The sequence below is a fragment of the Zootoca vivipara genome, chromosome 1 (genome assembly GCF_965207765.1).
Source record: "Zootoca vivipara chromosome 1, rZooViv2.hap1.1, whole genome shotgun sequence".
NCBI classification, from domain to species: Eukaryota; Metazoa; Chordata; class Lepidosauria; order Squamata; family Lacertidae; genus Zootoca; species Zootoca vivipara.
In genome coordinates this window covers 83,285,327-83,309,535 of record NC_142582.1, presented here as the reverse complement: position 1 = coordinate 83,309,535, position 24,209 = coordinate 83,285,327, and the positions used below count along the sequence as shown (strand labels likewise).

At 45.7% G+C, this 24,209-nt stretch overlaps 1 protein-coding gene across 1 annotated transcript in view; it reads left to right on the top strand.

The window, feature by feature from the left end:
* The window catches only part of ALX4 (ALX homeobox 4), a 69,820-nt gene extending 46,598 nt beyond the window's left edge, over positions 1–23,222 (top strand). The window contains exons 2-4 of the mRNA XM_088669120.1: positions 2,395–2,705; positions 17,970–18,098; positions 20,701–23,222. Coding sequence (XP_088525246.1) covers positions 2,395–2,705; positions 17,970–18,098; positions 20,701–21,024 — 764 coding nt within the window. The 3' untranslated portion in view covers positions 21,025–23,222. The remainder of the gene's footprint in view (positions 1–2,394; positions 2,706–17,969; positions 18,099–20,700) is intronic.
* Positions 23,223–24,209: the final 987 nt, after the last annotated feature.

Genomic DNA, 24,209 nt, shown 5'->3' with positions numbered 1-24,209 from the left:
TACTCAATAACAAAGGATAAAAACATCCCTAGAGGAAAAGAAACAACGGTTTGTACACTAATGATAGCTGGCCGGCCACCTATTTGCAATTCAGACCTCCAACTCTGTGGCTGACACCCAAGGGAGAGGAGGGAGCAAGCACCCCATCCTACACATCACTTGCCCCCCCCACTGTAATCTTTCTCCCCATTGCTAGACCCAAGTGATTGCTTGAAGGAAAGGCCGTTATCTTATAGAAATGATCTTCTTTCTTCATCTTTGGCGATCACTCATAGCCGAGTAAGATTGTCTTCCATAAACACGGTTTTAACAATGGGTCCATAAGTGACTGTGGAGGCCAATTGTGGATCCACATGTCCTTCCACAGTGGGGACATTGGTTTCCGGGCAGGAGTTGATCATGATGTGGATTTGCCAAGAGTGCCTTCCTCTTAGCATGTTTCTCCCTTGCGTCCTGAGTTTGAGTGTGTTCAAAGCCCATGACACCTTTGGTAAAGCCTGTTCTCCAACTGGAGCGCTCACAGGCCAGTGTATCCCAGTTGTCAGTGTTTATACTACATTTTAAAAGATTTGCCTTGAGACAGTCTTTAAACCTCTTTTGTGGACCACCAGCATTACGCTTTCCATTTTTAAGTTCGGAATAGAGTAGTTGCTTTGGAAGACAATCATCAGGCATCCGCACAACATGACCAGTTCAACAAAGTTGATGTTGAAGAACCATTGCTTCAACACTGGTGATCTTTGCTTCTTCCGGTACACTGATATTAGTTCTCCTGTCTTCCCAAGTGTAAAAATAACTGGGTCATGAACTGGAAGTTAAATTAAGGCCATAGTCAGTGCTATTTTTCTAGAAAATGAGAGACCAGAACTCACCATGAACGCCTCCCTTGTTCTCTTATAATGACAATGGGACCCACCTGAGAAGTGCCGGAACTGAGTTCCAATGAGTTCTGGCTGATAAAAGCCCTAGCCGTAATCCTGTTTACTTGAAAATTTAACTCCATAAAAATCAATAGGAGTAACTTTAGGTTAAAATGCATTTGCAATAGTGGCATTAACTTAAAATATACCATTATTCCTCTTTCAGAAATGTGGCATGTGAGACAAAGCTTATCTACCACAAAAAGTGCATTTTGCACATTATGTGACACCTTCCCTCATGTATATTTTATGGTGTAGCCACTATCTTCTTTTTAAAAAAAATTAATATTTTTATTGGTTTTACAGCTTTATATTTCATCATCATCATATATTCACATATTTAAAAAACACAAACAATACATCCCCAATATTCCCCCTTCCCCCCATCCTACGGCTTCCCCCAACTTCCCCATCTGGTTTTTTTTAAGTACATTTGTTAGTTCTGCGCTGTTCTATAACCTTACTTGATAGTCTCCATTGTAATCATCTTATATTCCTCCTTCTGAACCAAATCATTAACTTTTTATATTGTTTTGTTTTTTTCTCAATTGTAAGTGTAACACTATCCTGTTCCAAGCTGACTAGAGCCCTGAACATTGCTATTAGGTGCTGGGGATAGGTTTTGCTGTAGCGGGTTGCCACGAGTAGGATATGTAATCATATAATGTCTGCTTCGTTGAAGAAGGGACACAACCAAATATGGGCAGAGGACGTGCTAAATTGGCTGAAGGAGGAAGAACAGAACCGCTAGACTTGTAGGGCTGAAATCATATACACACTTAACTGTGAGAATACCCCACGGTATCTACATGCACAGGATTGCAAGTTACACCACTGCATTCTTTCATGTATGGGTTAATTTGACCTGCACCACAACATCTGTGTGAAAGATCCATTTCCTTTATATTTGAACATTTTGGATTCCCCCCCCCCCCCGCTTCCTCACACTTAGGCTGTGTGAACAAGATAGCACTGTGCAATGTGATTGCATTTGCAGAATAAAAAGTAGAATGCATGGTCTCTAATAAACGAAACACCATGTGTAAGCATATATAATATATATGTATGGTATCCCCCTTATCGTCAGTTACACGCCCTTCAGTAATCTGCTTCAGCACAGGAAACCACAGCCGAACTAGCAAGACAAATTCAAATCCCTGACAGCATGGAATCTAGAGCTAATCTTCCTTAAGTCATTAAAACAGAATCCTTTTATTTATTTTATAGGTCTCCAGCTGCTTCCTTCACCTTTCATATATGGCCTAAGCCAAATGGTCGGCCTTCCTCGCTTCTTAAAAGTTCTTCCTCCTGACTCGCCTCTTTCTCCGTCCTTCCTTATCTTCCCATCTCAACCCTTCCCTTCTTCCTTTCCACACTGGTGTAAATCCAGCTCAGCCTCATTCATTTTATCCACAGCTTTATGTTTCCTTTCTCTCCTTCCCTGCTCCCGTTTCCCCCACCACCACATACACAGCTAAAGAGAGTTCTCTGGGAGAGGCCGAGCTGCAGCCAGGCTCAGATCCTGCCGGGATGGATGGCAGTTACCTCAGCGTGAAAGAGACCGGAGTGAAGGTATCCCAGGAGAGGGCGAGTAGCAACCTCCCCAGCCCGATGGACAAGACTGACTCTGAGAGCAACAAGGGCAAGAAGAGGCGGAACCGCACCACCTTCACCAGCTATCAGCTGGAAGAGCTGGAAAAGGTCTTTCAGAAGACCCACTACCCAGATGTCTATGCCAGGGAGCAGTTAGCCATGAGGACAGATCTCACTGAAGCCCGAGTTCAGGTAAGAACTGAAACTAGGCGGTCGAGTTCAGGAAAACCAGAATGCCCTCAAGGCTCCCCCCCCCTTTTACATTTACTGCTGCTTATGATGTTCTGTGATGGAATTTTCTGAAAATCTCGACGTTGAGCTTATATGCACAGATTTTGTTTTAATTCTTGTTTTGTTCTGCTAAGAATATGAAAAATTCTTGCATAATAAATACAGTGGTACCTTGGTACTCGAACGGCTTGGCTCCCAAACAAATTGGCTACTGAACGCTGCAAACCCGGAAGTAAGGGTTCTGGTTTGCGAATGTTTTTCGGAAGCCGAACATCCGACTCGGCTTCCGCTTGAGTGCAAGAAGCTCCTGCAGCCAATCGGAAGCCAGGCCTTGGTTTCTGAACAGTTTCAGGAGTCGAACAGACTCCCGGAACGGATTAAGTTTGAGAACCAAGGTACTGTACATGCCACGTTTGCTAAAGTAACCAGTGTATAAACAGATACATACAACCGTGCATGTGACTGTATAAAAATACATATGCATTAATACTGATAAAAGTATGCTGTATAAATATTGTACTTCATGGGTCTTGAATCTCTACATCTTATGTACAGTATACATATTGGTTTGCATATATATATTTCCATATAATATTGCATATAATTTGGCAGGCTTTTTGGAAGAGACCCAACAATGCCCAAACAACTTGAACAAAAACACCGCTTGATACAAGAGGTGGTCAGATGCTGGCAAACCTCTGTTGAGTCAGAACCACCAAATTCCCTTTATAAATCCATTTAAGACACATTCATCCCTAATCCCCGATGTGCCCCTCAATGACAATGTCCTAACTGTTCTCATGTGATTAGTGAACTATATAGCAACTTCTAGCCCTCTTGACTGAATTTAGTTTTACTCTCCTTAACACTGTCTACTTAGCCTGTTATCTGACAGATTGCAGTTTCGGTGTTGGTGGAAAAAGAGAAATAAATAAAAGTGAGGTCATGGCTCTACTTATTATACCAAACCTCTGGATGGTTTCAAGTAGACCATTAAGCAGGAGTAGCCCTAGGCCAGTTGGCAGCTTCACAGACTGAATTTTGTGTGCTTCAACAACCCTACTTGGGATTGGTCAATTAAGAAATGACCAAAGTGACTTCACCAACATCTCCACCTCCAAGCAGTCTAGTAAAATCAGACTGTTCAGAGCATTGAGAGGTGCCTAGAGGCCCAGCAAGATCAGAAAGATGGCGCTGACCCTCTATCTTTCCTAATGGAAATGAGGGCAGCACAAAAGTGAGGGACAAGGCCAGATTGATAGGGGTGGAGAAAGGATTCAACACCATTCAAGAGTGCCTGGTTTTCTAGTCAGTCCTAAATCTCTCCCGAGTTCACACTTGAGTAGTAAGATACCTGAGCAGAAGCCAGGCACCTGGAGAAGAGCTCACCCAGAGAGCAATTATAACTTTTCTGTCTGCAGAAAACCCTGCAGAGCTTTCAGTTATGAGGCTTTCCCCCACCTCCTTGTAGCTTGGCTCCTTTCCAGGTGCTGAAAGAGGCCACTTTTCCAACTGCTTTGGATTTTAATCTCCACAGCTGGTGTCTAAAGGCAATAAAGAAAAATTTGCCCCGTAAGGTTTGCATGTAGGCCTTGCACCTTTTGCTCTGTACACACAAACACTTTCTACAAAAGAAGCTCCTCTCAAAGCAGTGAAGCAGGAAGGGGGAATGTGGCCCTCCAGATGTTATTGAACTTCAACTCCCATTAGCCAGCCAGGTCCAATGCTCAGGGAGGGTGGGAATTATAGTCCAGGAACACATAGAGCTGAGGTGAGATATCTCTGAGCCTAATTAGGCCCGACAGGGGTCCTGATTTGTTCCATGAAGCCACTTTTCCTAAACCACACCTAAGGTAATATGTGACATCAGTTGTGGGACAGGTAGAGACATGGCCACAAAGGAACAATCAAGACTTTAAAGTGGACTCCAAATTGTTCCTTCTTGCCTGCTTATTAAGAAAGTTCCAGGTTCAATCTCTGGCATCTCTAGGTAGAGGTGGGAAGGTGCCCTATCTGACAACCTAGAAAAGCACTACCAGTCAGCAGAAATGATACTGAGCTCCAGGGCTGGCTCAAGGCATTTTTTTGGCTGCCTGAGGCAAAGTCCAAGATTTCTTCCCCCACATTCCACATTCCAACCAGACTGGAAGATGAATCTTACATTGTCACAGGTGATGGAAGCGCACCCTTTACCATACCCAAGGGCCCCAGGCTAACTGGAACAACGGGCTATCTGGGGGAGCAAAGAGCAGGCTAGATTAGGAGACTCAGGTACAATGGTGTGGTGGCTGCAGCCAGAGGGATAGTGTGGGGGGGGAGCTATCAGGGCGATTGCCTCAGGTGCAAAAAATTATTTAGGGGTGCACCTCTGCAGCTGCTGCGCTGACTGGAGGTGCTCCCTGTTCCACCTGCCCACCTCACCTGAGCAGCGTGCTGAGCAGGAGCTGGGAGAGGATGGGCCATTGCATCCCTTGGCCACGTGGGGAGGCGGGCGGATGGTGAGACTCGCAGTGGTGGTGGCGGCGCCCCAGCCCAAGGAGACATAGACTCATGCTCTGTGGCTGCTCCGCAGCTCAATTCTTGCCTTGGGGGCAAAATACTTTCCTTGCCCTGGGCACTGGCAACCCACACTACACCACTGGCTGCAGCATCCCCATATCTGCCGCTGGTCTGACAGTATGCGTTTGAGGGCTGCTTCACATATATTGCATTTTTAGGTGCATCTAAGCAGTTGCAATAGGGACGCGGGTGGCGCTGTGGGTTAAACCACAGAGCCTAGGGCTTGCTGATCAGAAGGTCGGCAGTTTGAATCCCCGCGACGGTGAGCTTGGTCCCTGCTTCTGCCCACCTAGCAGTTTGAAAGCACGTCAAAGTACAAGTAGACAAATAGGTACTGCTGTGGCGGGAAGGTAAACGGCATTTCCGTGCGCTGCTCTGGTTCGCCAGAAGCGGCTGTCATGCTGGCCACATGACCTGGAAGCCATACACCGGCTCCCTTGGCCAATAACGCGAGATGAGTGCCACAACCCCAGAGTCGGTCACGACTGGACCTAATGGTCAGGGGTCCCTTTACCTTTACCTTTAAGCAGTTGCAATATGTGAGGTGAGGAGGAGCCACGCCATCAGCCTCCTGGCAGTAGCATCACTGTTGCTTACCTGGACAGGGCTAAGGCTGTGGTGAGGTGAGGACAGTGCAGGTGCCGCCGCCACCAATCCAGTGCTGCTGGTGGTGCACTTGGGCAGTCCCGACCTCAGCCCAGCCCTATCCAAGTAAGCAGCTGTCAGCAGGGTGACTCTGCCCCACCACCACCCACCCACCCGGCTACCACAACTGATAATGTAATGCATGAATGACACCAGCTTACGTATTACACAGGGGCGCTCATCAAGCAAGGGTCAACTGGCTCCCTGCCAATTGTACAATTAGGAGCAAGCTCAGATTTGCTGCCCTGTGTTATGTGGAAGGAGCCTGCTCTGTACTGAATGTTTAAGTTGACTTGAGTGCACTTGAAAAGGGAAGCAATCATACACATCCTTTCCCAATACTCCTTTAGGGAAGGGGCGAAGCTCAGTGAAAGAGTTGATGCATTGTATTCAGAAGCCCTCCTATACGATCACCGGCATCTTGAGTTAAATGCTCCTGTGGTAGCCATTCTCAGAGACCTTGGAGAGCTGCTGCCAGTCATTGTAGGTCTGATTCAGTTTAAGGAGCTTAATGTGTCCCCAAGGATTTGCTACACAGAAAAGGGGTCCAGCACCCCTGCTTCCACGTAGCACAGGAACATCCGCCCAGCGTTGCTCCTAGTTGCTTCCCCCCAGTTGGTGGCTTCTTTCTGGCAGCCTGTTGCCTAGCTTGCTAGCTTGCCTCCTTCCACCGTGCTGAGTGCCAAGAAACGTCCGTCCGTCCCCTGAGTGCTCTCTTGTTAATGAAAATCTTTTCCATGGGTGACCCTGTGATGTGGCGGGGTCTTGAAAGCAACGTGGAAATGTCAAAACTTTGCTGTAGCAAAATCACCGCCTGGGTGAAGAAAAAAACAAAACAAAACAAAAAGCAAAGCGAGAAGTAATATATCTTGATCCCTTTTCTCCCATAAAACCCTGGGAGGCTGGTGGAAGAAGCGGAAAGGCTGAGCTAAGCCTGCAGGAAATTAAACATGAAATGAAAACAAGCTCAAGTTATTCAGCTCTCTCATCCCAGGCTCCAATTTCCCATTCCAGGCCACTGATAAAATGGTGTCCAGTTTCAGCGCTTAAAGATGAATTCTGGCTCTGTTCCTACATTCAAGCAAGCCGCCGAGAGAAGCGCTCATGGCCCTTCATAAGAAATAAGGAAAGCTTGTGCGGGGAGTAAAACAGACAAGGAAGAGGGGGAGGAGGTTGTGTGAGAGAGTGGAGAGGATGAGCAAGAGACAGGGATCATGAGAAAGAGAAAGACAACTGAAGCGAGGCACGTGGGTGGGTAGCTATGAGAAGCAGCAGTGGATGCTATAGATATGTTGTGAATGCGAGTCTGAAAGGAGTCCAGACCTACAGCTGTATAAAGGCACAGCAAGAGTCCAGATTGAACCCCCTTCTAAAATCAGTGCAACCGATTTATATCCTAGGCATACCAAACCCATTCTCCAAGTGTGGATCCTTATGCAGCCCCAATGGCACTGTCTGTGCACAAGAGGGAGGCCTCAGGAGGTTTGGGGGAACCCCAAGTCTTCAATGAAAACCTGTAGAAAAACTAGAGGTGGGGCACCCCAAAAGAGCACAATGAACCATGCTCAGTGAGGCAGTGACCACAGAATGCTGACTTGGGTCAGGGACGGCTTGGCTGTAAAACCTAGGCGGTGGAATGGAGTAGTCTGGAAAAGATCTTGGCTGGCTACTGGCACACTGAACAGGAGCTCACTCCATCTGGAAACCTTTTTTGCAAGTCCCATTTGTGGAGCCCATTCAGACAGAGCCAATCCTACTGTTGGCCAGTATGTAGGTAGCACATCTTACATGGCATGTTTTGGTGTACCATTAAAGGGCATCCAAATTCTAGTTACAGGTAGGTAGCTGTGTTGGTCTGCTGTAGTCAAAACAAAATAAAAAAAAATTTCTTCCAGTAGCACCTTAGAGACCAACTAAGTTTGTCATTGGTATGAGCTTTCGTGTGCATGCACACTTCTTGCACACGAAAGCTCATACCAATGACAAACTTAGTTGGTCTCTAAGGTGCTACTGGAAGGAAATTTTGTTATTATTTTGTTTCCACTAGGGCATCAAAATGCCACCGTGTGGGTTTTCGTCTTGTAGTAGTAGTAGTAGTAGTAGTAGTATATTTTCGCTATCATTTGTATTTTTTGTCTCAGGCCGCAAAATCTTTTCAGCCATCTGTGCCTTGATATGACTTTTTCATGCTGTGGCAGTCATGATTTTCATTCAGACCATGCAGAGTTTTATCCATGCAGGTCTTGGCGTGCATAACATTTAATATTTGATTACAACTGTTGCATTTTTTTGGCACACACCCCACTCTGGGAAGCTGCATGGCTATTGTCCAACTACAAACCATGGTTACCACAATTTGAGGCAATAGTGTGAATGAACTTTACGTTCTGAGCATGATGGTTTCCTTATTTACTTTGTCCAAGCGTGGGAGACAGGACTTGGATTTGGGCCCCTGGGAGTTCTGAGGTTGCTATGTTATGGATGAACCACAGATAATAACCCACAATTCTAGATTCAAAACAAGCTATATTGATTATGGATTAATTAACGAGAAGTGTCAAAATGGGATTCCTGAAAGCGTTGACAGAAACAGCCAGGGCCTGTCCAATCTGTCATAAGTCCTGAAGTGTTGCTGGGCTCAGTCATGGAATGGCAGGTAGAGAAACATGGTAAGGGGGAGAGGAGGATGAAATGAAGTGGGGGGCTGAGACTGGTGAACAGAGGCTCGATCATGGCTAATGGCTACCCTCTCTTCCATGATTTTTTCTAATCCTCCTTTAAGGCCAACCAAGGGGAGGAGGAAAGTCCAGGAGATTCTATGCAATCTTGTCTTTATGTTGGATATGTGATTGTGAAACTGTTATTAAAAAAACACACAAATAAATAAATTAAATTAAGCCAACCAAGTTGATGGCCATCACTGCCTCCCTGGAACAAGCTCTGTGGTTTAACTATGTGCTGTGTGAATAGGCAACTGAATGCAGCAGGGGATAATAAACATTATGACTGACTGAGCATATGTGATACAACAGCACAGAGCTTTCCAGTCTGTTTCCTGTGAAGCAAAGATAGAAGAGGTGTAAACTGAAAGGACCTTTGGCTCTAGAAGTGAACGCTACCAACCAGCATGCTTGAAGATCCATTGCTTTCTGGTGGATTTCATATATTTGTATAATAATAATAATAATAATAATAATAATAATAATAATAATAATAATAATTTATACCCCACCCATCTGGCTGAGTTTCCCCAGCCACTCTGGGTGGCTTCCAACAGCACAGAACATTAAAATGCAATAATCTATTAAACATTAAGAGCTTCCCTAAACAGGGCTGCCTTCGGATGTCTTCTAAAAGTCTGGTAGTTGTTTTTCTCTTTGACATCTGATGGGAGGACATTCCACAGGGCAGGTGCCACTACCGAGAAGGCCCTCTGCCTGGTTCCCTGTAACTTGGCTTCTCGCAATGAGGGAACCGCCAGAAGGCCCTTGGCGCTGGACCTCAGTGTCCGGGCAGAACGATGGGGGCGGAGACGTATTAAACACTATCACCATAGTATTATTTATACCCTGCCCATCTGGCTGGGTATCCCGAGCCACTCTGGGTGGCTCACAACATATATTGAAACATACTAAAAGATCAAACATTTTGGTTATCAAAATGGTGCAGAGGCAACACAGCTTTCAGCCTTTTGCCATTAGAATCCTTCAGGGCTCTTTTTGCACTCCATCTCTCAACCACATGGTAGTCAGTTTCATGTATTCTGGAATATAAAGGACTGAAGAGTGGTGTTTTGGGGTTTTTTAAGGATTGTAGTAATAGAAGAGAGGAATAGCTTAGGACGGTTGTCTAAAATTATCACCCTAGAAATCATAGTGATTAGGATATCTCTCTCAGTAGTAAGTGTTGTAATCTTTTAATCTGAGCATTTGTACACAATTTGCGAACATTTGCATTTCATTATATCATGTTTTAAAGCTTTTTCTGGAGCCAAGAGGTACTTGGGATCCCACCACACTCGTCTCAAATGGTTCCAGTTAGGGTTTAAAAAAATAAATAAAATCCACCCAGATGTTGTGGGTGTTTTTAGCTTGGTACAATTGCTCAACAGTGGACAATTTTGATGAGTTCATATCTGCATATCAGCTACTGCTTAGTTTTTAAAACCTTTAGTAGCAGAAATCTATTATTATTATTATTATTATTATTATTATTATTATTATTATTATTTCTTGTTCTGTTATCCCCTGCTACGTAAAAATAACCCAGTTTGGTGCATAATAAAATGGCATGCCCTAGCAATAAAAGATGAAGCACGAATAAGCAAAAAGAGAAGTGATTTGAGAATGAGGAGCATAGAGTTTCACTGTTGGAGCATCAGGAAACCAATGTACAAATCGAAGCCCAAAAGGGATGAGTGATGCTCTTCTGCTGGTCCTGAAATTCACCCCTAGTCCCAGTGGTGGCAAGCCAGCTGCCATTGGTAATGGTGGCTGGTGGCCATTGTGACTGGAAGGGTGGATGGCAGGGAGACCAACCAGTAAGTGGGGCCAGTTGACAGGCTGGGTAAACCCCTGATTGGTTGTCCGTAAGAAGGTAGGCAGCTTGGGGTTGACTGAGGGCAAATTGAGGCTGGTGGAGCAGCACTCCATTTGCCACAATGAACCAGCCTTTGCTAACTTTAGTGCAACGAATGGGTGCGCTCTACCCAATCTGATCTGTAAAATACTCAGTCTGACTGGGTAAAATAAATTAAATCTTAGGTCAGACCTCTAATCTGATGGGCTCAGGGCCTTGGCAAATGCTTAATGATGCCATCGGCCACATGTCGTGGCCTTGAGTCCTCTGAGGATCACACCCAGTTTGCTTCCACTGTCAGATAACTAGTGAAATGTGGGGATACAAAGGGGCATACTGAATTCACCATACCAAGGAATTAGAGGCTACTGGGAAGACTGGGTTCCTTTATTGCACGTTTTCTGAGATGTGTAGACTTAAAAGAAACAAAAACCAAGTTACAAACAAACAAGCCCCAATTTCCAAAATGCAGCAAAACAAACAAACAAACAAACATTTTACTGTAGTTCATAAACCTTAATAATTTAGCCCTGGTGTGCTGGCTGTTTCTCCTCCTCCTCCCTGCAGACACAGCCATTTTACGTAAAACTATTTGCACACTTTAACACAAGTGTGGGGAATTTGCTTTCAAATCCTTGAAGACCAACTGGTCCCAACAGTAGCAGCAAGTTGGAGGGAGGTTGTTCCTGGCAGAGAGGCAGAACTGGATGGCTCAGATATTTTAGACTCTGGTCTTTCAAGGGGAGTCCTCTTGAAGTGCCACAATTCACTGACTATAAAATGTGGCGAGCCCACAGCCCTGCTTGGGGTCCCTCCTGCTCATTTTGCTGAGCAGGGCCCTGAATGCACCCCTCTTCTGCTTTCTCGGGAGTTTGTTAGTCAAAATGACGGATCCTGAAATGCCTGCCCCTTCAGAAATGTAAAACAATATTTTGGTTCCCTCTCAACTCCGCCAATTCAACAGCATAGGGTCAGCTTCATTCCTCTGAAGGCTTTAACCTGCCCATATGAAAACGGCTTTGATTTCTGGGCTCCAACACACGTTGCCAGCACAACCCTCCCCTTAGAAATCCATCTGTCAATGTTTCTCCTTGCCCGGGAGCACTCCTAGACGCTCTAGAACAGTTGCACATCATCCATATTCACGAGCAGCATAGCGAATGCTTCACCATGACAGAAAGAAATGCGTTTGCAGTGTCTGGGGATGGACACATGTGCGGAGCATATGTTCCCCTAGCAGCTTATGGCACCCTCTCTACCTGCTACCCTCTCCTTTTCGCACAACGGGGTCACCCTGGTGGACTCTGCATCTGCAGATCAAAGATACGTCGGCTGACCAAGCCTGTGGCTGGCTGACAGCTGGGCTGCTTATGGGAGGGGTCATATCAGCATGTGGGGAAGGCAAAGCAGACGGCGAGGGTGATAAATATACCCGGTTGCAATGCTGTATTCTCACTACCTGAGTGCAAGTGGTATGTCAACAATGATGTAGCCCAGTCTGTCTCTTGTCCCCTCTCCTAACACACACACACACTCTGGTTCTGCAGCCTCTCTGCCGTTCCCTGTAGGGATTGCCTCAGTGGTACCAGTAAGTCAGGACTTTGGGTCAGAACCCCAGGGAATGTGCTGCAAGGCCCCTCAAAAGCAACAGGGCTGTCTTCCTATATCTTGAAGCCAGTGAAGTAATACACATAACCATCTAAAAAAGGGTTCGCCCTGTAAGACCATTAAGGCCAGAGTCTAAAATTACCTAACTGCACTGCTGGGGATTGTCTTTTCTTTCTTTTTTTTGCAGATTGCAGGTCAGCAAAAATAACTCCAAAGGCTGCAGCTGGCAGACGCCCATGCAGACACGGTTTCAGTCATTTCACATAAATGAGTGATCACTTTGCTTTTGCTTTTGCTGCTGCTGCTGCTGCTGCTTGGACGAGATACAAACCATCCTGTAGCCACATGGGGAGGAAACCTCCAGGTCACTGAGAATCTCCTTGCCAGGCCTAAGCAGACAGAGAGAAATCTCCTATCGGAGATCAAAGTGAGATGCTGGCAAGACTGACTCCTGCAGTTTACAAGGGAAGTCAGACTTTAAGGAGAGGGGCGAGAACAGAAGAGACGTAGACAGAGAAGGAAGAATATTGCCATCCACTCTTGCTCTCCTGCTTCTTGAGAGGCTTAGTGAGTGACCACACACACACACACACACAGACAAAATGATGATTAAAAATTAAAGCAAACACTTAACCTGTAGCAAAACATGAATGCATTTGTATGAATGCAAGCAGATGACCCCCCCCCAGCAATTGAATTGGTACAGTCAATTCAGTTGTGAGCCCCCTCTTTGCTATGCTGTTCAATCCTCCTTTCAGGGAATAGATGAGGGACACAAGGCAGCCAAGTACAGTTAATGTAAGCCAGTTTGTAAAAATGTTCCTTTGGAAAGCACAATATTCTAGTTACTGATTATTATATTTTAAGAAAGGAAGAAATGTATTTCAAAGATTTGGTTAACAACTGCATCAGCCCTTGCAAAAGAGTAGAAGAGCATATTACATGGTGGATACATGAGCCATTAAAAACATAACAAAAAGTTTAAAAAATAACCACATGGCATAGTCAGTTTGCATAATCAGGCAAAAACGATGGCAACTGATTGTGATTCTGCTTTCATCGTTGATAGTGTTGTCTTTTTTGTGACAGTGTCCTGCTGATTTACTGTTATGGCAGATTCACTGTCTTCTTAGAATAAAATATTGAACTTTAAGATTTTCCAAGAAAAAATAATAATTGAGGACTGAATAGATAACTAGGTTTCTGGAGTTCATCCACAGATCGGACACCTTTTAATCACTTTTTAGTGACTGGGATTATGTGAATATTACTGACTTAAAATGCAGATAGGTCACTGTTTTTCTCAATTCGGATTGAAACTGGTTTGAGCAGAAAGCACATCAAAATGCAATGTTTCCTAAGGAATGACAGGATAGATACGAAATATATCCAGATTATGGCCAACATCATATATGCACCGCTTCTCAAACCAGTGGTGGCCTTTGGGCTCTCAAATTTCAGTGGTGCCCTGTGCGATGCTCAAATTTGGTGCCTTCTCACCTCCCGCTCTCCATTCTACAACTTTGTTGTGGCGCTCTATGTACCTACCCTAAAACCGCCTCTGTCCAAACCAGAAATGGAAGTGCACTGGATGCTGAGTCAACGGGAAGGTTTACACAGCCTTAGTTGGTTGTCTCACATCATGCCTATAGCACTTTGATGTCTCTGGACTCATAGTTGTTCCCCTGTGAGTTGTGACCAAATCTTCCTTAGTTAAATGCGCCATTTATACTTTCGGTACATCTTTTTTCTAAACGTCACCTTGTAAAACAGTTCCCATCTTTCTCCCCCACCCCCCACCTCTCCTCAATTCGTATCCTAGTCCTATCTATATATTCAAAACATTTCGCTACCAACTCCATGGATCTGCTAAAGTAGGCTCCTGCCTAAAAAAGATTAAAGGTAAAGGGACCCCCTGAATCTGGGGTTGCGGCGCTCATCTCACTCTATTGGCCGAGGGAGCCGGCGTACAGCTTCCAGGTCATGTGGCCAGCATGACTAAGCCGCTTCTGGCGAACCAGAGCAGCACACGGAAATGCCGTTTACCTTCCTGCTGTAGTGGTACCTATTTATCTACTTGCACTTTGACATGCTTTCAAACTGCTAGGTTGGCAGGAGCAGGGACCGAGCAATGGGAGCTCACTCCGTCGTGGGGATTCGAACTGCCGACCTTCTGATCGGCAAGCCCTAGGCTCTGTGGCAGTCTCTATGGCAATGCAATATGAGGGTTTCCGTAGCTTTCCCCATAGGGAAAACGTAGGGGAAGGGTTAAGCACTGGAGCCTGCCCTGCCCCCTTTCCTGCTCTTTCACATCTGATTGCAGCCTTCCAAAGCTACCATCCATTTTTAAAATGTTGGGTGAAAGAGCTGCAGAACTGATGTCCAGTTTGTCCCTTTGTTGTTCATAAATACGAGGATGAGTAACATTTAGAAAATATTGCTAAAGCATAGTCAAGGTCACATTTATTGAACATGCCATTTGGGGTCTCTTAACCTGGAAAATGGACAGAGAGAGGTGGCTTTGCCTCAAGGCACATTAGCATCTGGCCCCTGCCACTTTTGGTACTGGCATTGGCCGTTGTGCGATATGGGCCACCTGACAAATTCCTTCGAGAGATTTCAGCTGAGGGGTGGGGGGAGGAAGGTCCCTTTTCCCATTTATATTTACTGTAGCAGAGTACCATGGCTACAATTTTGGTTGTTTTCGTTTTGTCTTGCATGTGTTGTAGAACCCTGCTGTTTGGTGCTGTATTACAAGATCAGTATTAAGATTTTGTTTGAGCTTCAAGTATGAATGAAGCTTCATAACTCCCATTGGAGGAAAGAAGAGGACAGTGAAGCACTGGACCCATAGTGAATCAGATTAATCTATGCATTTCCTTGTGCTAGCCATGCATCTCACTGTAAATACCGTGTTTCTCCAAAAATAAGACACCGTCTTATATTTATTTTTCCTAAAAAACAAACAAACACGGTGGCTTATTTTCAGGGGATGTCTTATTTTTTATTAAGTATGGTACAGTTTAACCTACAACAGGCATCCCCAAACTTCGGCCCTCCAGATGTTTTGGACTACAATTCCCATCATCCCTTGTTAGCTAGGGATCATGGGAGTTGTAGGCCAAAACATCTGGAGGGCCGCAGTTTGGGGATGCCTGACCTACAAGGTTAAACTGCCTATCCCTATGGCTTATTTTCGGGGTATGGCTTATTTTCGGAGATATCATTTAAAATAAATCGGCCTTGTTTGGCACCTCCACACACAACCTAGTTACATGTTGTGTTAACAGCAGGCCTTTTCTAGACTGTATCAGCGCCAGATTACAGATGCTATGGGCTAATTATTTTTAGAGTACGTTGTTGTTGTCATTAAATTTATAATCCTGCCTTTCACCAAATTGTTGCACATTCAATATATGTCCCCTCTGTTTGTGATATAAGAATAAAGAGCTTAACAGGACAATCCTATAGATGTGTATTCGGAAGTCAGGCTTAGGCGTGAGTTCAATGGGACTTGCTTCTAGGTAAGTGAATAAGTGAATAACCCTATAGTTCTGGAAGGGTGTCCCAGGCACATTGGGATATATTGGTTCTTCCTCTCCTATGTCAGTGATGGAGCTCCTGCACTGGATAAAGATATTCTGTATCGAACTCCCTCCTCCCTGCCATAAGGGAAACCTCCAACAACCTGACCTGACAGACTTTGGGGCTCTGGTATTGGTGGGGCCAAAAAGGGTATGTGTTGGTGGACGTTCAGAGCTGTTTTTTCCTCACAGTAGGCAGATTAAGAAAGTGGGTGAAAGAACTGATGGGGAAACAAACAGATAGCACAGCATCTTCCGTTTGTACGTTCAGAAAAGTTAGAGGGACCCGGAATTCTAAGGCAACACAATGCCTTGGGTCAGACTTGCAAGTGGCACTGGCCAGGTCTGTTTGGGCCTTGCATGGTCCAAGCATATGGGCAGACTGAGGCTGAGAGAACATGGCTTGCGTTAGTGAATTGGTGACAGAGATCAGATATTGTCAGGGATTGTTCTAGCAGCGAGCATTCCCTGACAATCGCAGAAGAGAGGCACCCTGGCTCAGGCAGCATCCTAGAGCCCTTACTGCAACCTCAGACAGCACATCAGGGGGAGGGATCAGGGGAAGTGTCCAGTGGGGAGATGCCTCGCCCTTTAAAGTTCATGCCTGACTTAAGACATTCCAAGGTGCGCAGGCGCAAAGGGAGGAGGGCAGGAATCCCATGCTTACTATGCTGGGGGAGGAGCAGACGCCAGGCATTGGGAGAATCTTCGTCAGACTGATCGGACATGTATTCTTGATACTGAATCACATTGTAAATATCAGGCAAAATAAAAGCCTTAAAGACAGAATGGCTGTGGTACTAGTTTCTCAGAAGTAGCCAAACAAGGACCGTGACAGATATGAACTGGGGTCGTTCCCAATTTGTAGCTCGGCATTCCGCTACACCTGTTCTTAGAAATATGCAGAATAAATAGGAAGGATATGGTAAGGAAGCTCTCTGAAAACTCAAATGTCATTGTGTCCAGATATAGAGATATAATGTACCTGTTGCTTTAAGACAAGGAAGCTGCCACACCAGAAAGAAGGACCAGAAGAGAGAGGAACAGCTAGTTTTGTTCAATATACAGTGGTACCTCGATTTTGTTCAATATACAGTGGTACCAGTGGTACCATGGGACTCTCAAGAGTCTCCTCCAGCACCATAATTCAAAAGCATCAATTCTTCGACGATCAGCCTTCTTTATGAGAGCTGGACCATAAAGAAGGCTGATCGTCGAAGAATTGATGCTTTTGAATTATGGTGCTGGAGGAGACTCTTGAGAGTCCCATGGACTGCTAGAAGATCAAACCTATCTATTCTTAAGGAAATCAGCCCTGAGTGCTCCCTGGAAGGACAGATCGTGAAGCTGAGGCTCCAATACTTTGGCCACCTCATGAGAAGAGAAGAATCCTTGGAAAAGACCCTGATGTTGGGAAAGATTGAGGGCACTAGGAGAAGGGGACGACAGAGGACGAGATGGTTGGACAGTGTTCTCGAAGCTACGAACATGAGTTTGACCAAACTGCGGGAGGCAGTGCAAGACAGGAGTGCCTGGCGTGCTATGGTCCATGGGGTCACGAAGAGTCGGACACGACTAAACGACTAAACAACAACACCTCGATTTAAGAACAGCCCTGTTTGAGAACTACCGGTATTTGGTATATGAACTATGCAAAACCGGAAGTAGTGTCCTGGTTTGTGAACTTTACCTCGGTCTATGAATGGAATCCGAATGGTGGAAGGGCACTAGGGGTGGAAGGCCTCATTAGGGAAAGTGCGCCTCGGTTTAAGAACAGTTTTGGTTTAAGAATGGACTTCCGGAACAGATTAAGTTTGTAAACCGAGGTACAACTGTAATTATGTTGGTGTTCAAATTAACCAAAGGTGCATGAGCAGTTATTTGTGAGCAACGTACAATAGAAATATAGCTCAAATGAAAGCACATGTGTGTGGTTCTGCTGAGATAAGCACCCAAATGTGGGATTTAGGTTCCATATTCCATAGGTTCCTGCTTCTTGGCCAGCAACGTTCAGCTACTACACAGAAGGTAATAGCACTGATATCAGCGTTGCCATTTTAGGAAGGTCTAAAATATGGGATGGGTATATAACGAGCAGAACCACAAGCAGAATTCTGTTTTTCAAACTGCTTACAACTTGGGGTGTCCTGGAGGAGGCCATTGTTCATCTCCAGCCACAGTAGATGTATTGAGTTCCTATCCCCTCCCTTCCTTTCCTGAAGCGCTTTTCAACCTATGCTTTTCTTCTCAGGTTTGGTTTCAGAACAGACGGGCAAAATGGAGGAAGCGAGAGCGGTTTGGTCAAATGCAGCAGGTCCGCACCCACTTCTCCACAGCCTATGAGCTCCCCTTACTAACTCGAGCAGAGAACTATGCCCAGGTGAGTGTCTGCCACCAGCACACCTGTCTCTTTAACATTAAGGGTGGTATTCAACGAAGCTTTACTCATTTGCGTGTCGAGGTACCAAGACTTCCCACCAATAACTCACACTTCCCACGGAATTTAAGATCATTAAGATCACACTTCCCACGGCATTAATTTTGGCCACAATTTTATTTAAATACAACTAATGTGAGTGGTTGCTTAGGCATTGGTTCCCATGCCATCAGTCCCCCGCCTGGGACAGATCTGACTCCCCTAGCGTACTGGGGAAGTCAGGATAGGTAAGCACCCTCTGAGAGAGGCCGGGGCAGGGCCACCACGCCCTATGACCTCTCCCCCAGGTGCTCCCCGAGGCTCATGCGCGGTCCTAGCCCCTAGCGGAGGTACGGACAAACATGTGGAGCCCCAGGATTCCTTTAATGGAATACCCCTAAAGGCAGCAGCAATTTTGAGGGGCAGGCCCAGCCAAATCCGTACCCCTCCACCATCCAATTTGAACCAATGCCTAACCGCAACCTTACAAGTTGTGAGATTTTGCTATGTAGTAGGAAAAACCACAAGGCACCAGCCAATCAGCCAGGTGGCAAAATTCCTACTAGGCCCCCACAGCAATACGGACGACCCCATGACAGGCACAGTAACGTCAAGCGCTGCAAAAAAAACCCCCTAAATATAGGGAGGGCGGGCGGGAGATCTGTTGCAAGCACCCAAAAGCGAAAGCACAGCTGTGGCTGTCAATCAAAAAATGCAACATAACATTCTCCCCAGCAACAATACCCTCAGTGGCCATCCAAACTGACCCGCCCCACTGACGTCTTGTTAACCCTTCCGCAACCCATGCTCTCCTTAAGGGGAGAACCTGCTTAATGAAATTAATGAACATGACTCAGTCAGGTCCATTAATTTCATCAGGTCTGTTCAGAGTCAATGTTGAATACCACTCTCTTAAGGCCCTGCCTTCAGTCAGTTGGGATATGGTAGGATGAGACAAGCGATTCAAGGTTCAAGGAACTGATACGGTGTTAAAAAACCTTTGCCTCTGCAACAGTTGTGAAACTTACCCTCACATTTCAAAGATAGGAAATAAAATGCATAGCATGTACTTTGTTGCCTGTATAACCTGGAGAAATTTGGAAGTGGCTTGTAAAATCTGCCGTCCATTTGTAATTCTGTGCACATTGAGTTCCTTCAGAGCAAACAGGCATATGCCCAGGAAGGAAAGTGGTAGAAGAAGAAGAGTTAAACTTCTCCGCTTTACATCCTGGGGTCCAAGGGAAATTCTCCCCCCCCCCCACTTGTTGGAAACACAGACACGGTTGCTCATCTTGCCCTTGCTCATCTCCTCCTACCGCATAACAAAAGATCCCTTAGCTCTTCATCCTTTCCTGGTAGGGAAGGGTCTCCAGGATCTTGAGCCTTTCAGTTGCCCCTTTCTGTACTTTCCCCAGCTCCATGATGATCCTTCTTTGACATGGGGGTCAACCAGACCTGTACATGATATTCAAAATGTGGCAGAATCATAAATTTAAACGATGGCATTTTTACTCTGGCTATCTTGCGCCCCCTGCTTTCATCACCTCTGAATGTTACGGCCTCGTCTCCCCCGCTATACCTGCCACAGAGATGTAGTCTGCTGGAGGTAAAAGGTCAGGCTTGGAGCCAGAGCTGAATGGCGCTGGAAGGCTGAGGAATGCAGGCCTTTCAGAGAGAGGCATTTTCCTACTTTCCATCTGGATCCTCTCCTGTTGCATTCTTTCATCTCACAGTCTCCCCACAACACACCTCCCCTCCCCACCTCCCAGGGGCCTCCTGCTGGTAAAAGTCATTCTTCGCTCTCTGCTTTGGTAGGATCATTTTGGTTTCAGCATCCTAGATAATCCTAGATAATGTGCTTGTTTTTGTCATTGCAATTTCTCTCTCTCTCTCACTAAGCAAAAGGGGAGAGCTCAGAGACAGAGTGTATTTAATTGCAGAATGCCCCGGAAACAATTCCCAGAAATGGCTCTATTTAAGAACTGGCCAACTGTCTGCCTAGCTCGGGATTACCTGCCCAAACTGGCAGAGCTGCTGTCGGTGAAGACAGGTAAGTCCTGGGCTAGACAGACAATTCATCAGAAGGCTGAGTTTTCTGAGGGTTCCCACCCCTCTTTTTTGATCAAATGACAGAATTTCAATATGAACTAATTAACAGTGTCTTCAAGCACAGGGTTTTCTATTCCATGGCTTTTTCCAAAAGCAGAATAGCACAGTGGATGAGATGTGAAAATTGGCATGAGGTAGCCAATTTATGATCTGATGATGATGATGATGATGATGATAATAATAATAATAATAATCATCATCTCAAGGATGTAAAATCCTCAAGACGAAAAAAAAGCAAGAGCACCAACGGCCACCAGCACCATCAATCAATGTAATGAGAGACATGTGCTCTTCCCAAATGCCTATACTACTTTGAGAAGGAATTGGCTTGGTTCAATACAGAAGACCTTAATACTCAGACAACCTCTCCCTGTCCACACATCTTTTCCACTTTGAGAACCAATGGATAAACCAGTGCTCATTAACTGATCTTTTCCTTCCTTCTCCACCATCTCAGATCCAGAATCCATCCTGGATTGGCAACAACGGTGCTGCCTCCCCCGTCCCTGCCTGCGTCGTGCCTTGTGACTCAGTGCCTTCCTGCATGTCTCCCCACGCCCATCCCCACACAACCGGAGGGGTCTCCGAATTCCTGAGCGTCTCTGGTCCCGGCAGCCACGTGGGACAGACTCACATGGGGAGCCTCTTCGGCGGCGCAGCCATCAGCCCCGGCATCAACGGCTACGAGCTGAACGGCGAGCCTGACCGCAAGTCCTCCAGCATCGCAGCCCTGCGGATGAAAGCCAAGGAGCACAGCGCTGCCATATCGTGGGCGACATGACAAGGTGCAGCCGTTGCCCTCCAGACACTGACCGAGCAAACAGGGACGATCGAACCAATCCATCCACTCTTGGACCCGAGGCAGCCAGTGCCCTACTCAGAGATCTGAATGCAGCACTTTTAGCTATCCTAGGTATAATAGCAATACGTTGCCGTATTTGGAGTGTTTTAAACAGGCAGGGGATTTTGTTGTTGTTGTCCCCAACAAACAGGTGTGTGGAAGGAAATAATGGGTGTGTTTACTGCACCTGACAAAGTTGAGTTTTGTGTGTGTGTTTGCGTGTGTGTGTTCACATGGCATGTTTCCCTAATGCTGTCATTGTCCTGATTTGCCAATGAAAAAGGACACTTTTGTCTCCCCTGCTTTCTCTGACACCGGATTTGTCTTTCTCTTTAAAACACAAAAGCTTCAAGCCACACTTCCCAGTTGATTGCTCTGCACATTTCCAGTACCATTTATTCTCATGCTATGGGCAGTTCTACGATACCTATAATGCCAGAAGAATGTGGTTGCTTTAGTTGACGAGTGCAAGACTGGTGTTTGTGTTTGTGTGTGTGTGTGTGTGTGTGTGCATACATGTGTGTGCTGAGTGTAGGGTATGCTGATTCAACTCACAGAATACCTGTAGATGCCAGGCTGCAACCCAGAGGTTGCCTTGGCTACTGCGCTGGGTAAAAAGAAGTGGTCGCTGTCTTGTCTCCCATTTTCCTGACGTCTGCTGTATGTAGTGAACAGGACTGCCACACAGCAGGCAGGGGTGGAGCACAGCGTAAAAGGAACAAGAGAAGCCAAGGCTGTGGCCCCTCTCGATTTGGCAAGGATAATAAAGGTCCCATGGAATCTCCGTGTTGTGCTCTGGCAACCCTACCACACAGGAATCTGGGTTGATCCAAGCAGCAAACCAAGGGCTCTGAGAATGGCTCAACTCAAAGCAGCGATATTTGTGCCATCTCCTGTAATAGTGGGGCCTGCATCCTTGTAGGGGGACTGAGTACCTATTGCCAAATAAGATAAAAAAACCTATCACCAAAACAGAGGACAAAAATGAGCACGGATTTGCATAACATTTGCATGCGCTAATTTATAACGCAACTTAGAAACTATAATTGAAATAATAATAATTTTAACAACAATTTTATTATTTATACCCTGACCATCTGGCTGGGTTTCCCCATAGAAATGCAATGCATCTAACCATGGTGGGGAAGACTGACCAAGTGGCCGGCATGTCTGCTGGGTCTGCTACCCAGGTGCTACCTGCGGATGGGCAACTTGGATGCCCCTGCTCACTCTCTCCTTAGGACTCCTTGTCTCTAAAACAGCCTTGGACCAGAGATAGAACCACATCATGACAGTCCTTCAAATAGGTGACTGTTTGCGAGCTGTCCAGGGAACTTTGTTGCATGGGCAGCATAGAAATGTAGAAAAATAAAGGAAGAAAATCGACATAAAGTAGGATCCATGGCCCACCCTCTTCCATCTTTTGCCCTGCTTTAGTGCTGATGAATGAAATTAAGCTGTGGGAGATGCTACCATCAATAAATGCAGGCCAAAACAAGGGTTCTGACTACTGGCTTGCATAAAGCAAGAGTGTGACAGGAGTGTGGTCTACAAGAAAGAGAAAATTCTTCTCTCGTCTTCCTGCCCAGGTGACATGGCTAGTTCTACAGAAGGCCAAAGAATATGGTTTTCCCTTCCGGTATTATTATGCGCACAGGCTTCTGACCAATAAGAGAAGATAGATCTCCGTGATTACCAGAACAAGTGCCTTCTTTAAACAGTATTCACAATTCCACAATCCGCAGCCCAGCTCAAAAACCGGTCTTCCTCGTGCCCCCTTCCATTTGTACTGACTTAAACCACCACATGAAGATTGCCCTAGCCATGTCTTGGAGGAATAAAGCTAGAGCTTGTTTCTTTGGTTGGAAATGCTCTTCCTTTCAGCTCAAAGCTTTTAGCAAGCACGGACCCACTTCTCGTCACTCCCATTCATCAGGATGATGGTGGCAACTTCCCAGTTCCCCTGTGGTTGCTTTCCTTATAGATGGATCAAAGAAGATTTCTTTGATCCATCTAAGATTCTGCCCAACTCGGCTACGAATAAGCTGATTTTTAAACAGTGATTAGGTTTCGTGGTTTCTTAAGCACAGAGCTACATCCATCAGAGAAGAGAAGGAAAGAAAGAAAGAAAGAAAGAAAGAGAAAGAGGTTTAAACCACCTGTCTAGTTTTTAAGAGGGTGTTTACTGGGTTTGGTAGCTACTGGTCTCCCTTCTCCCAATGAGCAGCTGCTCTACAGGCACAGAGATTTCATTTGGGCTTCGTCGCAAAAGCAAGACCACCCGCAGTGATGCCTGGGACACAAGCACACACCTGCCTTCTGGCTCACATGTGGCTGTGGAATCATAAGCATTTGCACACACTCTGGCCTGGAATGGGAAGGATGCCGGCAGGAATTCTTACAAAAGAGCCAGCTCATTGACAACAAGGCTTATTGGTCTTCAGTGCACATGGGTTCTCGGGAGGAAAAGTTGCTGGAAATCTGAATTGGGAGGGGGGGGATGGGAACTATCCTATTTGTGGAGCAGAGGTAAATGAAGCAGGGCCTCCATTTAGAGATGGGGAAGCTATATGTTCCCTCACCACCATATGGTCATTCCATTCTAGCCATTTTACTAGTTCCACACATTTAACTGTTGCAAAAGTAAGTGTGCCAGTGGCACAGAATAAAAAGTTCCAATCCACCCCACTCTTGTTTTTCAGGTGTATGTATGTAGCTTCTCTTATTTGTCTATGGTGATGACGTCACATGCACTATCCAATACGTGCCTGTGATAATTCCAGACCCACATTTTACAGTAAGCCTTACAAGGATTGATACTCTGCCTGCAGAGAGAGAAAATGGCTTTTCGTGTTGATTTTAGTGGAAATGCTAAGGACATCACTAGGACATACAAAGTGTTTCCGCTGTGTTCAGATCATGCCTTGTGTGTCAAGGGCTCGGATAAACACAGCACCCACCAGTAAAAGTACTACTTTCAGAAATGATGCCTGTGTTCCCCCAACAACAAATACATAACAATGTTGCATTTTTTGTGACACAAACAACTTATCAGGGATAAGTGCTCTCATTTGCCCCTCGCCACCTTTTAAAGCTATGAAATCAAGGTCCCGTAGATGCTTTTC